The sequence below is a fragment of the Oncorhynchus keta genome, chromosome 15, assembly GCF_023373465.1.
Source record: "Oncorhynchus keta strain PuntledgeMale-10-30-2019 chromosome 15, Oket_V2, whole genome shotgun sequence".
NCBI classification, from domain to species: Eukaryota; Metazoa; Chordata; class Actinopteri; order Salmoniformes; family Salmonidae; genus Oncorhynchus; species Oncorhynchus keta.
In genome coordinates, this window is record NC_068435.1 from 13,708,609 (window position 1) to 13,726,013 (window position 17,405).

Below are 17,405 nucleotides of genomic sequence, written 5' to 3' on the forward strand. Positions count from 1 at the left end.
ACAACTGCAATATTTTTACAATCTGGCACAAATCCAGATCCAATGCAAGTCGACGGTACCCTGTGTAAGTACATTTTCGCGTCTCGTGTCCAAATGATCTATTTAGTAACTTCATTGAGCTTTTTAGATACTTTAGGATGACTTGGACATTAAGATAGAAAAATGCTAATATCAGAACCATTGACTTGCGCTGGATTTGTGCCACAGAGGCAAAAAAACGTTAGCATTTGGAAACAGTGACCAGGTAAACTAAACCAATGCATGGATTGCTGTCATACCTTGTCCGTAGAGTGCTCACATGGTAAGGAATCCAATATGTAATTTGGGTGAAATATCCCTATAAACTAATACAATCAGCTGGAATGTTTGCAGACAGCTAAAAGGCATCATTCTTTAATTAAGCAATAAGGCACCTTGGGGGTTTGTGGTATATGGCCAATAAACCATGGCTAAGGGCTGTTCTTATGAACGAGACACAACGTGGCTAGCCTGGACACAGCCCTTAGCCATGGTATAATGGCCATATACCACAAACTCCCAAGGTGCCTTATTGCTATTATGAACTGGTTACCAACATAATTAGAGCAGTAAAAATAAATGTTTTGTCATACCTGTGGCATACGGTCTGATATACCACGGCTGTCAGCCAATTAGCATTCAGAGCTCGAACCACCCAGTTTATAATCCTGATTATATAACGGATGGGTCTAATCCAGAATGATGATGGGTTAAAACCCTATTCCAGTCGGTGTCTATTCCACAAATTACCACCGGCTAAATCTATGACATTAAAATGCCTATTTACTCTGTTCCATCTGACTGCACAATCCACTGTCTCATCAGTCCAGCCAGGCAAGTGATAAACCTGATCTCCACTATAAAAAGCATCTAGACATTAAATCACATTTCTTTTAGACTAACATTTAGTTTTCAACAGTGGAGGTTTGTATAAAACTTGCCGTCTGTCTTTCCGACATTTGCAACATTGTGTCAATATTAAAATGAGATCTCCAGCTGTTCCATAGTAATGAATGTGTAGGGGTCGGGGCAAGACAGATAGGCAGGCAGCGTTTCTAAACCAGTCGAAATCATGAATCAGCTCACATCATTTTTGGTGGATATATACAAAGTAATGTCAATTGAAAAAAGGAAACGAGATGCAGCTAGTTTGCAGTATTTCCAGCTTCAGTTTGAAGTGATTGTATTCGGTGTGTTGTTGGCTAGCTCCTCTGATCAACAGTGTCCCGAAGAGAGAGTCAAATGTAATTGTGAACGCACAATGTCAATGCCATCATTGTAAATAAGAATTTGTTCTTCACTAACTTGCCTAGTTAAATAAAGGTTGAATTAAAAAAATGATATGCCAGGTGAAATGGTGCCACGTTCGCTCATTGTTATGCATGTATCCAAATAAAGTTCACTAGAAAACAGCTTAAACAAATGCAAATGCAGCTACTGTTGTTATTCTGGCTGCACTGTTTGATGTGACTGTAAGTTAGCCGTAGCAAGAAAGAGATAAGAATGTTGCCAGCCAATATGGCAATGTAAGATTTAATGTATTAATCATAGGAGTAACGTGTGTGTTTATGTGACCTCAACTCATCAGAGTTCATCTCTTTGATTGCTGGCAGAGGAGGGTGAGGGCGCGCCTCCTCCTTCCTTGGCGATGCCTGGGGGCATAGGCCGTCCCTGGCCGTCCTGCTTGCTGCTTCGCTGGGTGTTCTGCCGGTCCCAGTCGGTGGTTGTGGCCTCATCGTCCCAGATGGTGGAGGTCTCTGTGTCGCTGAAGTAGCCCGGCTCGCCAGTATAGTGGGTGGGGAAGAGGAGCAGCGGCTCCACAGAGAACGCCAGCAGGTCCCTCTGCTCAAACTGGGCCATGTACTCCTCCCTGAGGGCAAGGAGAGTTGAGGAGAATTAAAAAACAACAACACATGCCCGGTATGAAAACAAACTCTTCTCCGAGCTCCAAAAGGCCCATTGGAAGATCTGCCTGGAACCACCGCCATATTGATTGCACCGTTTTAATCTCTACCTGGTCTCTTAAGATCAGCAAACACTGGGTTTGCAGTGACAAATGTCACTCAACAAGCATGTGCTTGGTGAATAAGGTGCTTGCGGGAGAGAGATAGAGTGAGAATGTGGACACTGCAGTTAAAAGACAAAAGCCTGTCCGACCACTGGAACACACCGTGGGTGCTTGTTGAACATGACAGGCAGGTACTCATCCACAGGTAGCATCTTGCCCAGGGCCCGGGCGCCCAGGAGCCTCTTGGCCCCCTGCAAGGAGAGGGCGTAACCCAGAGTCCAATAGGAATAGTCAGGGTGTACCAGGTTACTGACCCCCTCCACCCAGCGCTCCGGCTGCTTCACCTGCAGGCGCTTACGCCCCACATAGCTGAGAGAGAGAGGGAGAGAAACGTCAATTTCTAAAGCATTCCTCGAAAAATAAGTCATTTTACACTATTATGCTTGCATCCTAAGATCAGACACACGTTGGAATATTTTCTGTCTGTCTGCCTGTCTATGTTAGAGTGTGTATGCAGCCAATCAGCCCTCACATCAGATCCCAGTCCAGTCCCACTCGGTCCACGTTCTCCATGATGGTCACCAGTCTGCTGCGGAAACGCGGCTCAAACCTCACATCATCCTCCAGCACCAGCACACGCTGCAGTCCCTGTTCCACCACCTAGGGGGAGACATGCACCACAGGACAGCCACTGAGCCAGGGTTTGAATCTCCAAATACTTGATACATTAAAACAAGTGACATTGCTTTCTATCTTATATCTTTACATCTAAAGTAGTTTGAGCACTGTTACGGATCATTCTCCTTTTACTGCAGTGGGATAAATCAGGGTCACACAGAGTGATTCTTGGTGGTCTTAAACAAATCTACTTTGAAACAAAAGTATACGACACGCACATGGTTATGGGCTTACAAAAAGTAAGACACATGTACCATGTCAGATATAGAGTTGAAATGTATTCAGTTTTGAGTTTGTATCCCAATATTACACTTTATATAGATCACAGAAGCCTTAAATGCAACAAAACCGTTTGACATAAAAAAACAGAATTTTTGGGGCCAAAAAATGAAAGGAAAGTTTATTAACTATGAACATTCCACCCATAAGGCCACTAGAGGGCGATCTGGTCATTTGACTGCAGGAAAGGGGTGTACCGTTATCAATAAAAGTGGCAGCTATAAATATTTATTAGGATTTTTATGCAACCTCTTGTGTACCTGTTCCAGGTATAGACTAGATGTGTACCTGTTCCATGTATAGACTAGATGTGTACCTGTTTCCATGTATAGACTAGATGTGTACCTGTTTCCATGTATAGACTAGATGTGTCCCTGTTTCCATGTATAGACTAGATGTGTCCCTGTTTCCATGTATAGACTAGATGTGTCCCTGTTTCCATGTATAGACTAGATGTGTACCTGTTTCCATGTATAGACTAGATGTGTACCTGTTCCAGGTATAGACTAGATGTGTACCTGTTCCATGTATAGACTAGATGTGTACCTGTTCCAGGTATAGACTAGATGTGTACCTGTTCCATGTATAGACTAGATGTGTACCTGTTCCATGTATAGACTAGATGTGTACCTGTTTCCATGTATAGACTAGATGTGTACCTGTTCCATGTATAGACTAGATGTGTACCTGTTCCATGAATAGACTAGATGTGTACCTGTTCCATGTATAGACTAGATGTGTACCTGTTTCCATGTATAGACTAGATGTGTCCCTGTTTCCATGTATAGACTAGATGTGTCCCTGTTTCCATGTATAGACTAGATGTGTCCCTGTTTCCATGTATAGACTAGATGTGTACCTGTTTCCATGTATAGACTAGATGTGTACCTGTTTCTGGTATAGACTAGATGTGTACCTGTTTCCAGGTATAGACTAGATGTGTACCTGTTCCATGTATAGACTAGATGTGTACCTGTTTCCAGATATTGTAGTGACTGAGGAAGCAGCCAATCTCCCCTCGCGTCAGCACACGCCCCGAATACGGGTCTTTGTACCCAGGCAACATGTCTATGCCCATCGCTTGCAGCTGGGACGAGTTCAGGGCTCTGAAGAAAATAAAAGATGAATAAAACATAATTAAATGTTCAAACCCAGCCCAGGTGCGTAGGTCTAGATTTTGCACCTGTGCAGTGTTGGCACCTGTTCTTTTTCTGATTCAATTCAGAACAGTAGAACAAAAGATCAAAGGAAGATTAAGATACTGATAATACATCAAAGTTTCATGTTTGAGGAATCCATATCACATCAATCCCATGCTCACTTTATTACATGTTTAGTTGAACCTTTATTTAATTAGGCAAGTCAGTTAAAAACAAATTATTATTTACAATGACGGCCTACCCCGGGCCAAACCCGGACAACGCTGGGCCAATTGTGCGCCGCCCTATGGTACTCCCAATCACGGCCGGTTGTGATACAGCCTGGAATCTAACCAGTGTCTGTAGTGACGCCTCTAGCACTGAGATGCAGTGGCTTAGACCGCTGCGCCACTCAGGAGCCTGAGTGGAACCATAGTGGAGAGGAGTGAGGATTCAGTATGGATAGCAGGAAATGTATTTTATTTCCTTCTGAAATAACAGGTGCAGACGCTTATGTAAAGTGCTTTTGGATTGTTGTGTCGTACTTGCCATCCACCGCCTCTGTCAGTGTGATATCAATGCCCAGAACGGCAAGGGTGCTCAGCATTCGATCCCTCCGGTCAATGCGACGCTTCAGATTAATCAGAAAGATCTAGAATGAAGGCGGGGAGAACAGGTCACTAAAATCCAACTGTTACATCCATAATCACCTTTCTCATGATTTGTATGAAATAGACGTTTCTGTGATTTCTTTCAAACAATGACAGTGGATGACTAAAGCTATACCATAGTGTAGATATACAGTAGTGTAGATATACAATAGTGTAGATATACTGTAAGTACATTCTCAGTACCTCATCAAATCCCATCTTTTCCAGAGGTTTAGCTGTATGGTGCATGTATTTGGACGGCTTCATGAGGTAATCGACTGAAGAAAAATACCTGTATTAGACTCTTATTACCAGATAAAAGATAAAAGCAGATCACACTGTGTTAAGACATTTGCCATCTATGATTTGTAAGGGAATTCGTCAGTCTCTCATTAATGACCAGTTTAGGGATTCTCTGAAGAGACGGGGAGAGACGGAGAAGCAGAAGAGATAACAGAAGAGTGAGAATTCTGACACGGCTGTGAAAGTGAAAGTCAAACGGCATCACAGAGACTGGTCTGTAGGAGAGGGGAGATACGTTCAAATATAGTGAGGGTAGTGTGTGTGTGTGTGAGTGTTTGTGTGTGTGTGTGGGGGTGTTTGTGTGTGTGTGTGGGTGTTTTGTGTGTGTATGTGTGGGTGGCGTGAGTGTGTATGTGTGTGGGCGTGAGTGTGTGTGTGAGTGTTTGTGTGTGTGTGTGTGGGTGTTTGTGTGTGTGTGTATGTGTGGGTGGCGTGAGTGTGTATGTGTGTGGGCGTGAGTGTGTGTGTGAGTGTTTTGTGTGTGTGTGTGTGTGTGTGGGTGTGTGTGTGTGTGTGTGTGTGTGTGTGGGTGTGTGTGTGTGTGTGTGTGTCTGTGTGAGTGTTGTGTGGGTGGCGTGTGTGTGGGTGGCGTGAGTGTGTGGTGTGTGGTGTGTGGTGTGTGGTGTGTGTGTGTGTGTGTGCATCAGAGTACTCACTCAGAGCCTCGGTCATGGTGTGGCTAAAGCTCTCCACCTCCTCCTCCAGACTTTGCTCTTGCTTCAGAGGCAGTGGCAAATACCCATAATGCTCTCTATTACATATGTACATCTGCACATCTGTATGGAGTCACAGATTTAACATTAGACACATAAAACATAATACATATAAATAATAATTGAGTGTTTGTTTGAGCCTGCCTGGAGTGCCTCATAGCCCGGCTATTCCACTGGTTCCACTGTGCCAGACAAGCTCAATCAAGCGCAACTAAAGTATTTGAAAGAAAACAATGACTATTTGAACTAAGATATGACACACATTCAATATACAGTAAGGAAACTGAGCATTTTAACACAATTCATTATGACTCTATGACTGACCTGCCCGCCGCGCGGAGAAGGCGAAGACCATGATGTCATCCAGGGGGAAGGTGTAATCGTGGTGTGGAGGGTGGAAGGCCAGCGCCCGGGTGGCGCTCCGCCTCAGGTCCACCATGAAGGTAGAGTGCACCATGGGAACAGCGAAGCAGCCCTGGCGTTTCCAGTTCCTGATGGGGATGTACTCAGGGGTGCGCTTGTAGTAACCCTAAGAGGGCAGGAAGAGACACAGTGGATCAGAGAAACTTAAATAGAATCCCCAGGGACAATCCGGCCCATCGTTACATTTTCTGTGGCCCCCTGACATAAATGCATTTTAATGAATAAAAAAATTCCAATGATTTGCTCCCTGGAAATGTGAACAATTTAAATCTTAAAATACAATGTTGAGCGAACACAAAAGCAAGATGGTATAATACAATTAATAAACAAAAAAACCCACATTTAATGAGCATTAAATGTATAAATCATCATGGGTTACAAAGATTCTTGATATCTACACTCAGTGGCCAGTTTATTAGATACACCGGGTCGGACCCCCCCTTTGCCCCCAGAACATTCTGAATTCTTTGGGGTATGGAAACATTTCTCAATTGGTATCAAGGGACCTAACGTGTGCCAGGAAAATATTCCCCACACCATTACACCACTGCCACCAGTCTGTAACGTTGACACCAGACAGAATGGGCCATGGACTCAAGCTGCTTACGCTAAATCCTGACTCTGCCATCAGCATGACGCAACAAGAACCAGGATTCGTCGGACCAGGCAATGTTTTTCCACTCGTCAATTGTCCAGTGTTGGTGATCACACATCCACTTGAGCCGCTTCTTCTTGTTTCTAGTTGATAGGAGTGGAACCCGGTGTGGTCGTCTGCTGCAATAGCCCATCTATGACAAGGACCGACGAGTTGTGCGTTCTGAGATGCTGTTCTGCACACCACTGTTGTACTGCACCGTTATTTGCCTGTTTGTGGTCCGCCTGTTAGGTTGCACGATTCTTGCCATTCTTCTTTGGCCTCTCATCACCCACAGGACTGCCGCTGACTGGGTGTTTTTTGTTTGTTTCACCATTCTCTGTAAACCCTAGACACTGTTGTGCGTGTTAACCCCAGGAGGCCGGTTCTGAGATACTGGAACCGCCTGGTACTGATGATCATACCACGCTCAAAGTCACTTAGGTCACTCGTTTTGCCCTCTAACGTTCAATCAAACAGTAACTGAATGCCTCGATGCCCGTCTGCCTGTTTATATAGCAAACCATGGCCACGTGACTCACTATCCGTAGGAACGATCCATTTTCATGAACGGGGTGGTGTACCTAATAAACTGGTCACTGAGTGTATCTAAAAAACAAAATGACATACTCACTAATTGAATTGACTATCAATGCCATACAAAACTGACAAATCAGAAGAAAAAAAATGGGAAAGGACAGAAGAGCCAATCATACAGTCATATATCACTAAGGGAAAGTGGCTAGGGGAGTGGTGGTGAGAAGATGACAGAAGGCCAATCATACAGTCATATATCACTAAGGGAAAGTGGCTAGGGGAGTGGTGATGAGAAGATGACAGAAGAGCCAATCATACAGTCATATATCACTAAGGGAAGTAGCTAGGGGAGTGGTGGTGAGAAGATGACAGAAGAGCCAATCATACAGTCATATATCACTAAGGGAAAGTGGCTAGGGGAGTGGTGATGAGAAGATGACAGAAGAGCCAATCATACAGTCATATATCACTAAGGGAAGTAGCTAGGGGAGTGGTGGTGAGAAGATGACAGAAGGCCAATCATACAGTCATATATCACTAAGGGAAAGTGGTTAGGGGAGTGGTGATGAGAAGATGACAGAAGGCCAATCATACAGTCATATATCACTAAGGGAAAGTGGCTAGGGGAGTGGTGATGAGAAGATGACAGAAGAGCCAATCATACAGTCATATATCACTAAGGGAAAGTGGTTAGGGGAGTGGTGATGAGAAGATGACAGAAGAGCCAATCATACAGTCATATATCACTAAGGGAAGTAGCTAGGGGAGTGGTGGTGAGAAGATGACAGAAGAGCCAATCATACAGTCATATATCACTAAGGGAAAGTGGCTAGGGAGTGGTGATGAGAAGATGACAGAAGAGCCAATCATACAGTCATATATCACTAAGGGAAAGTGGCTAGGGAGTGGTGATGAGAAGATGACAGAAGAGCCAATCATACAGTCATATATCACTAAGGGAAGTAGCTAGGGGAGTGGTGTGAGAAGATGACAGAAGAGCCAATCATACAGTCATATATCACTAAGGGAAAGTGGCTAGGGAGTGGTGATGAGAAGATGACAGAAGAGCCAATCATACAGTCATATATCACTAAGGGAAAGTGGCTAGGGAAAGTGGTGGTGATGAGAAGATGACAGAAGAGCCAATCATACAGTCATATATCACTAAGGGAAAGTGGTTAGGGGAGTGGTGATGAGAAGATGACAGAAGAGCCAATCATACAGTCATATATCACTAAGGGAAAGCTAGGGAGTGGTGTGAGAAGATGACAGAAGAGCCAATCATACAGTCATATATCACTAAGGGAAAGTGGCTAGGGGAGTGGTGATGAGAAGATGACAGAAGAGCCAATCATACAGTCATATATCACTAAGGGAAAGTGGCTAGGGGAGTGGTGATGAGAAGATGACAGAAGAGCCAATCATACAGTCATATATCACTAAGGGAAGTAGCTAGGGGAGTGGTGGTGAGAAGATGACAGAAGAGCCAATCATACAGTCATATATCACTAAGGGAAAGTGGCTAGGGGAGTGGTGATGAGAAGATGACAGAAGAGCCAATCATACAGTCATATATCACTAAGGGAAAGTGGCTAGGGGAGTGGTGATGAGAAGATGACAGAAGGCCAATCATACAGTCATATATCACTAAGGGAAAGTGGCTAGGGGAGTGGTGATGAGAAGATGACAGAAGAGCCAATCATACAGTCATATATCACTAAGGGAAAGTGGCTAGGGAGTGGTGATGAGAAGATGACAGAAGAGCCAATCATACAGTCATATATCACTAAGGGAAAGTGGCTAGGGGAGTGGTGATGAGAAGATGACAGAAGAGCCAATCATACAGTCATATATCACTGGTGATGAGAAGATGGTCATATATCACTAGGGGAGTGGTGATGAGAAGATGACAGAAGGCCAATCATACAGTCATATATCACTAAGGGAAAGTGGCTAGGGGAGTGGTGATGAGAAGATGACAGAAGAGCCAATCATACAGTCATATATCACTAAGGGAAAGTGGCTAGGGAGTGGTGATGAGAAGATGACAGAAGAGCCAATCATACAGTCATATATCACTAAGGGAAAGTGGCTAGGGGAGTGGTGATGAGAAGATGGTCATATATCACTAGTGGGGGAGTGGTGATGAGAAGATGACAGAAGGCCAATCATACAGTCATATATCACTAAGGGAAAGTGGCTAGGGGAGTGGTGATGAGAAGATGACAGAAGAGCCAATCATACAGTCATATATCACTAAGGGAAAGTGGCTAGGGGAGTGGTGATGAGAAGATGACAGAAGAGCCAATCATACAGTCATATATCACTAAGGGAAAGTGGCTAGGGGAGTGGTGATGAGAAGATGACAGAAGGCCAATCATACAGTCATATATCACTAAGGGAAAGTGGCTAGGGAGTGGTGATGAGAAGATGACAGAAGAGCCAATCATACAGTCATATATCACTAAGGGAAAGTGGCTAGGGGAGTGGTGATGAGAAGATGACAGAAGAGCCAATCATACAGTCATATATCACTAAGGGAAAGTGGCTAGGGGAGTGGTGATGAGAAGATGACAGAAGAGCCAATCATACAGTCATATATCACTAGGGAGTGGTGATGAGAAGATGCCAATCATACAGCTAAGGGAAGTAGGGGAGTGGTGATGAGAAGATGACAGAAGAGCCAATCATACAGTCATATATCACTAAGGGAAAGTGGCTAGGGGAGTGGTGATGAGAAGATGACAGAAGAGCCAATCATACAGTCATATATCACTAAGGGAAAGTGGCTAGGGGGAGTGGTGGTGAGAAGATGACAGAAGAGCCAATCATACAGTCATATATCACTAAGGGAAAGTGGCTAGGGGAGTGGTGATGAGAAGATGACAGAAGAGCCAATCATACAGTCATATATCACTAAGGGAAAGTGGCTAGGGAGTGGTGATGAGAAGATGACAGAAGAGCCAATCATACAGTCATATATCACTAGTGGTGGGAGAAGTGGCTAGGGAAAGTGGTGGTGATGAGAAGATGACAGAAGAGCCAATCATACAGTCATATATCACTAAGGGAAAGTGGCTAGGGGAGTGGTGATGAGAAGATGACAGAAGGCCAATCATACAGTCATATATCACTAAGGGAAAGTGGCTAGGGGAGTGGTGATGAGAAGATGACAGAAGAGCCAATCATACAGTCATATATCACTAAGGGAAAGTGGCTAGGGGAGTGGTGGTGAGAAGATGACAGAAGGCCAATCATACAGTCATATATCACTAAGGGAAAGTGGCTAGGGGAGTGGTGATGAGAAGATGACAGAAGAGCCAATCATACAGTCATATATCACTAAGGGAAAGTGGCTAGGGGAGTGGTGATGAGAAGATGACAGAAGAGCCAATCATACAGTCATATATCACTAAGGGAAAGTGGCTAGGGGAGTGGTGATGAGAAGATGACAGAAGAGCCAATCATACAGTCATATATCACTAAGGGAAGTGGCTAGGGAGTGGTGATGAGAAGATGACAGAAGAGCCAATCATACAGTCATATATCACTAAGGGAAAGTGGCTAGGGAGTGGTGATGAGAAGATGACAGAAGAGCCAATCATACAGTCATATATCACTAAGGGAAAGTGGCTAGGGGAGTGGTGATGAGAAGATGACAGAAGAGCCAATCATACAGTCATATATCACTAAGGGAAGTGGCTAGGGAGTGGTGGTGAGAAGATGACAGAAGGCCAATCATACAGTCATATATCACTAAGGGAAAGTGGCTAGGGGAGTGGTGGTGAGAAGATGACAGAAGAGCCAATCTACAGTCATATATCACTAAGGGAAAGTGGCTAGGGGAGTGGTGATGAGAAGATGACAGAAGAGCCAATCTACAGTCATATATCACTAAGGGAAAGTGGCTAGGGGAGTGGTGGTGAGAAGATGACAGAAGGCCAATCATACAGTCATATATCACTAAGGGAAGTGGCTAGGGGAGTGGTGATGAGAAGATGACAGAAGAGCCAATCATACAGTCACATATCACTAAGGGAAAGTGGCTAGGGGAGTGGTGATGAGAAGATGACAGAAGAGCCAATCATACAGTCATATATCACTAAGGGAAAGTGGCTAGGGGAGTGGTGATGAGAAGATGACAGAAGGCCAATCATACAGTCATATATCACTAAGGGAAAGTGGCTAGGGAGTGGTGATGAGAAGATGACAGAAGGCCAATCATACAGTCATATATCACTAAGGGAAAGTGGCTAGGGAGTGGTGATGAGAAGATGACAGAAGAGCCAATCATACAGTCATATATCACTAAGGGAAAGTGGCTAGGGAGTGGTGATGAGAAGATGACAGAAGAGCCAATCATACAGTCATATATCACTAAGGGAAAGTGGCTAGGGAGTGGTGATGAGAAGATGACAGAAGGCCAATCATACAGTCATATATCACTAAGGGAAAGTGGTTAGGGGAGTGGTGATGAGAAGATGACAGAAGAGCCAATCATACAGTCATATATCACTAAGGGAAGTGGCTAGGGGAGTGGTGATGAGAAGATGACAGAAGAGCCAATCATACAGTCATATATCACTAAGGGAAAGTGGCTAGGGGAGTGGTGATGAGAAGATGACAGAAGAGCCAATCATACAGTCATATATCACTAAGGGAAGTGGCTAGGGGAGTGGTGGTGAGAAGATGACAGAAGGCCAATCATACAGTCATATATCACTAAGGGAAAGTGGCTAGGGGAGTGGTGATGAGAAGATGACAGAAGAGCCAATCATACAGTCATATATCACTAAGGGAAGTGGCTAGGGGAGTGGTGGTGAGAAGATGACAGAAGGCCAATCATACAGTCATATATCACTAAGGGAAAGTGGCTAGGGGAGTGGTGATGAGAAGATGACAGAAGAGCCAATCATACAGTCATATATCACTAAGGGAAAGTGGCTAGGGGAGTGGTGATGAGAAGATGACAGAAGAGCCAATCATACAGTCATATATCACTAAGGGAAGTGGCTAGGGGAGTGGTGATGAGAAGATGACAGAAGGCCAATCATACAGTCATATATCACTAAGGGAAAGTGGCTAGGGGAGTGGTGATGAGAAGATGACAGAAGAGCCAATCATACAGTCATATATCACTAAGGGAAAGTGGCTAGGGGAGTGGTGATGAGAAGATGACAGAAGGCCAATCATACAGTCATATATCACTAAGGGAAAGTGGCTAGGGGAGTGGTGATGAGAAGATGACAGAAGGCCAATCATACAGTCATATATCACTAAGGGAAAGTGGCTAGGGGAGTGGTGATGAGAAGATGACAGAAGAGCCAATCATACAGTCATATATCACTAAGGGAAAGTGGCTAGGGGAGTGGTGATGAGAAGATGACAGAAGAGCCAATCATACAGTCATATATCACTAAGGGAAAGTGGCTAGGGGAGTGGTGATGAGAAGATGACAGAAGAGCCAATCATACAGTCATATATCACTAAGGGAAAGTGGCTAGGGGAGTGGTGATGAGAAGATGACAGAAGGCCAATCATACAGTCATATATCACTAAGGGAAAGTGGCTAGGGGAGTGGTGATGAGAAGATGACAGAAGAGCCAATCATACAGTCATATATCACTAAGGGAAAGTGGCTAGGGGAGTGGTGATGAGAAGATGACAGAAGGGAAATCATCAAAGAGGAATGGTTCCATCTGTTTCTCTGCCCCTACCAAAACCCTTTTCACCATGACACTAACAGAGCCAAACAAACAAACAAACAAACGGACAGACAGACAAGCTTGGCCGACATACAGACAGACAAGCTTGGCCGACATACAGACAGACAAGCTTGGCCGACATACAGACAGACAAGCTTGGCCGACATACAGACAGACAAGCTTGGGCGACATACAGACAGACAAGCTTGGCCGACATACAGACAGACAAGCTTGGTACAGACAGACAGACAGACAGACAGACAGACAGACAGACAGACAGACAGACAGACAGACAGACAGACAGACAGACAGACAGGTGTTATGCTTCAGATTGAATAAACATTTGGATGGCAGCTAAACAATAAAGTTGTCTTGTGAGAATGGGTCCAGTTGTGGGCCAGAAAAAGTTGGAGAGATTGTGACAGAGATGAATGAAGGGTGTACCTGTGGGGTCACACCACACCAGAAGTTGGAGAGATTGTGACAGAGATGAATGAAGGGTGTACCTGTGGGGTCACACCACACCAGAAGTTGGAGAGATTGTGACAGAGATGAATGAAGGGTGTACCTGTGGGGTCACACCACACCAGAAGTTGGAGTAGAGGACACGGGACTCCAACATGGGCGCTACCACCGTTAAATTCTCTGCTATCATCTCAGTCAGCACCCGCCGGTTGGTCAGCAAGTTGTCAGTGTCCACAAACTGATTGAAGAAGGAATCATCTCAGTGGAAATTCTGGGTTTCTGTGGTCTGGCTCAAGTAAAGTGAGGGGAATTCACAATTGGCTATTTGTGGTACTTTCGACCAGTTACAGCTTTAAAAAAAAATAAAGGTAACAGTAAACAGTGCCTAAAACAAAACAGTTTGCCATCTCAAAATGTGATGCCTCTGCGCCTAATGACACCTACTACTGAGTGTTGTTGTCCCACTGTGTTGAGTTGTGGGTGACCTCACCAGTATGTAATCAGCCCAGAGAGCCCTGGCTGATCTAAGAGCAGCCTGTTTTAGCTTCATCACGTGGGTGAACCGAGAGTTAGGCCAGTGCTTCGGCCCTAACTCACCCACATGCGAGCTAGAGGAGAGGGAGAGATGGAAGGAGAGAAATGAGTGGAGAGGTCTTTATTCTTGACATTTGTATAGATATTGAATGACAAGAGTGCACAGTATGGGTCCTTGATAGTTATGAACACCCCAGCTTCACAGGGAAAGGTGGGTCGTCTGAGAAGAAGACATGTAAAAGTGAATGTGGAGAAAAATGGAAGGATGTATTTCAGAGTGTGCTCACCTTGGTTCTTCCATGGGTGTCCACTTCACAGAGTGATACTGGCTCTGCACCCCTCTGATCCACTCCTGCAGCATGGCTGTGGTGTTGTCCACACTGTGGTCTGCAGCAGCACTGGAACAAAGTGGCTAGAGCATCAGCACACTAGAGCTACTGGCTGGATCAGATAGCTCAGTTGGTTGGAGCATAGTGCTTTCCACACCATGGTTTTAAATTTGATTCCCATATGAGCCTTGGACCGGGTTTCCCAGACACAGATTAAACCTAGATTTAAGCATGATGAACGGAGATTCAGGACACCAGATTTCTACATAGCATGTAATTTGATGTAATTGTCTTCTGATAAAAACATCTTACAGTATTAAATCAGCATAGACTTCTTTATTATTTCCCTCTCTCTCTCTCTCTCTCTCTCTCTCTCTCTCTCTCTCTCTCTCTCTCTCTCTCTCTCTCTCTCTCTCTCTCTCTCTCTCTCTCTCTCTCTCTCTCTCTCTCTCTCTCTCTCTCTCTCTCTCTCTCTCTCTCTCTCTCCTCCCTCTCTCTCTCCCTCCCTCTCTCTGCCTGGTCGCTGTCATTCACCAGTGCTGTGCCACTCCACTTCACATCTCACCCTCTCTCTGCTCCCAGACCACTATTTACTCTTCTCACATTCATCTCATATTCATCTCTGAGTATTTCGGTAGAGAGGTTGAACTCAGGCCACTTAATCCACTGACAGCAACTGGTTTTTAATAGGTTTTGCCCAATGAAAGTGCCCTCCATTCAGGGATTGATACATATTTTATTCATTTTTTATGGTAAAATGCAGTTATAATTAGCCCATAGGGCTGGGAGATACTGTAAATAATCTATCAAACTCCACCTGAGTAATGTCCTTAGTGGAACTGAGGAATTTTTCAATTCAAAACAAAAATCTGATGCTCTTTACACAAAATCACCCAATATTCCCAAAATGAAAGCATGTGGTGTCTTCTGGAATCGGTGGACAACAATGTGACAATACATGATTGCTTTAGTTTACATCACTCAGTGAGCTAGCTAGCTGACTAACCCAAAAATAATAATTGTATTTATTTCAAAGGGTAAAATATCTAAAAGTAAGAAACAATGTGGAACAAAATATTAAATTGAACATGTTTTACCAGATGGCGATACGATCCTTAGGATATTCCAGCCTGTCGATGCACCCCAAGAAGTAGGGAAGACTGTGCTCCGCATTGCGCGCAAGAATACTGAGCAATACTTTGGGCTTCAGCAACAAAGACTCGGGAAGGACAGGTTCTACGGGTTCAGTTATCAAGTCTTCTGTACAGGTGTTGTATGGGAGTATCCCGATCAAAATCAAGAAAAGCAATCCGAAACCCACAATTTCAAACTGCATTATTTCCTTAGGGGGTGCTCTATCTCCCTCCTGAACTACATGTACTGCAACTGAGATTGGGTGAATGGTGCAAGTCGAGTATGTGGCACTGATCTGGTAGGTGAGATGCAGACAGTGTGAAGACAACCGGTGAACGGCTGGTATAAGCCGACTATCTATCCACTCATATGTTTTATTATTTATGTTTTCTGGGGGTTTTCCTTGCAGTGTAGGACTTCCGATTTAGACCTATCCCAGCTAAATACAAACGTTCCCACAACTTTAGAGAATGTTCCCTTAAGAGACTCATTATGTCATTACCTAACATTTTCATAGGAACATTCCCAGTGATGTGCAAGGACCATTTCCAAGAGACCATTTCCTCAATGTCAAATAGAATTTACCTAGAACGTAGTTACCATGTTCTCAGAATATAAGATATTAATGTTCTAGACATGTTTCATAAGAATATTGCAAGAACATTCCTGTGTTCATGATGTTGAAAAATTAGAATGTTCGGTTATGGCCCTCTGGAGGTTTGTCTAGTTCCCAGCTTGTTCCTGCAATGTCCCTAAATACATTTTTACAATGTCTTCTGATGGTCCCAAAGAAACATTCTTGCCCCCCCCCAAAAAAACATATCTTTACATGCCACCCCTTGTTACTGTTGCCAAGCCAATCAAGGCCCCGATTGGTGAACAACTGATCCACCCAGAGCCTGTAAATTAAAATGTTTTCAAATGACATATTTAACACAATTTGACGTACATTATTACATTGTGCATGGTCATACAGTAATTATTATTCAACATGTCCTCACCTGGGTTTTGAACTCAGAACCTCTGGGTTCACAACATTCCGATCTTCCTGCTACACCAAAATGTCTGTGTCAGTTATCAGTTAATCTCACTATTATCTAATTGATTGCATATCCTTTATTTTAGCAATTTCTGTATAGTTGTCTAACGTTGGTGGGTATTGTAATACGGGATTTTAGGATTTTCTGTATAGTTGTCTAATGTTTGTTGGGTATTGTAATAGGGGATTTTAGGGGTTTCTGTACAGTTGTAAAAGAGAAGAGCATTATCAATCATAAATCAAGTTTATAACAAGTTGCAAAAGGGAGACATCACCGGCACAGAAGCAGAGAAAATGTCTAGCAGTCCTTCTCTGAGAAGGCACTTTATATTTTAATCAGACAGTAACAAATGTTCTGTAAACACCAACTCGAGAGGCTGGGAGGAAGACACAACATCAGCGGCTACAGAATCACAGTGTCACAATATCAGTGTGCCCTTGGCTCAGTGTGGCATCGACCTTTAACCACATCACTCAACACTGGCTGATATTTGATACTGGCAGTTTAATTAACAGGTCAAATGTACCAACATCCGTACTTAGTTACAGAACATTAAATACAGGAGAGGAATTAATCAAACAAAATCCCCCATTACAGGCTTATTAGTATGTTTTAAAGGGATAGTTCACTGATTACAAAATGACACATTGTTTTCCTTACCCTGTAAGCAGTCTATGGACAAGGTATGACAGCAATCCATGCTTTGGTTTAGTGTCCCTGGCACTGTTTCCACATGCTAACTTTTTAGCATGGGTGGCACAAATTCCATTCAAGTCATGGGACTGATATGAGCTTTTTTCGCTCATAATGTCCAAA

The 17,405-nt window shown here is 43.8% G+C and overlaps 1 protein-coding gene across 1 annotated transcript; it reads right to left on the minus strand.

Moving 5' to 3' along the window:
* Nucleotides 1–490: 490 nt before the first annotated feature.
* LOC118394449 (procollagen galactosyltransferase 2-like) lies at nucleotides 491–15,821 on the minus strand. The gene is made up of 12 exons (XM_035787647.2): nucleotides 15,513–15,821; nucleotides 14,374–14,484; nucleotides 14,043–14,160; nucleotides 13,656–13,790; nucleotides 6,113–6,317; nucleotides 5,732–5,851; nucleotides 4,977–5,050; nucleotides 4,668–4,774; nucleotides 3,957–4,089; nucleotides 2,559–2,686; nucleotides 2,189–2,395; nucleotides 491–1,888 (listed from the first exon to the last, which is right to left on the minus strand). The coding sequence occupies exons 1-12, from the start codon at nucleotides 15,749–15,751 to the stop codon at nucleotides 1,603–1,605; spliced, it is 1,863 nt and encodes a 620-aa protein (XP_035643540.1). The 5' UTR covers nucleotides 15,752–15,821; the 3' UTR covers nucleotides 491–1,602.
* Nucleotides 15,822–17,405: the final 1,584 nt, after the last annotated feature.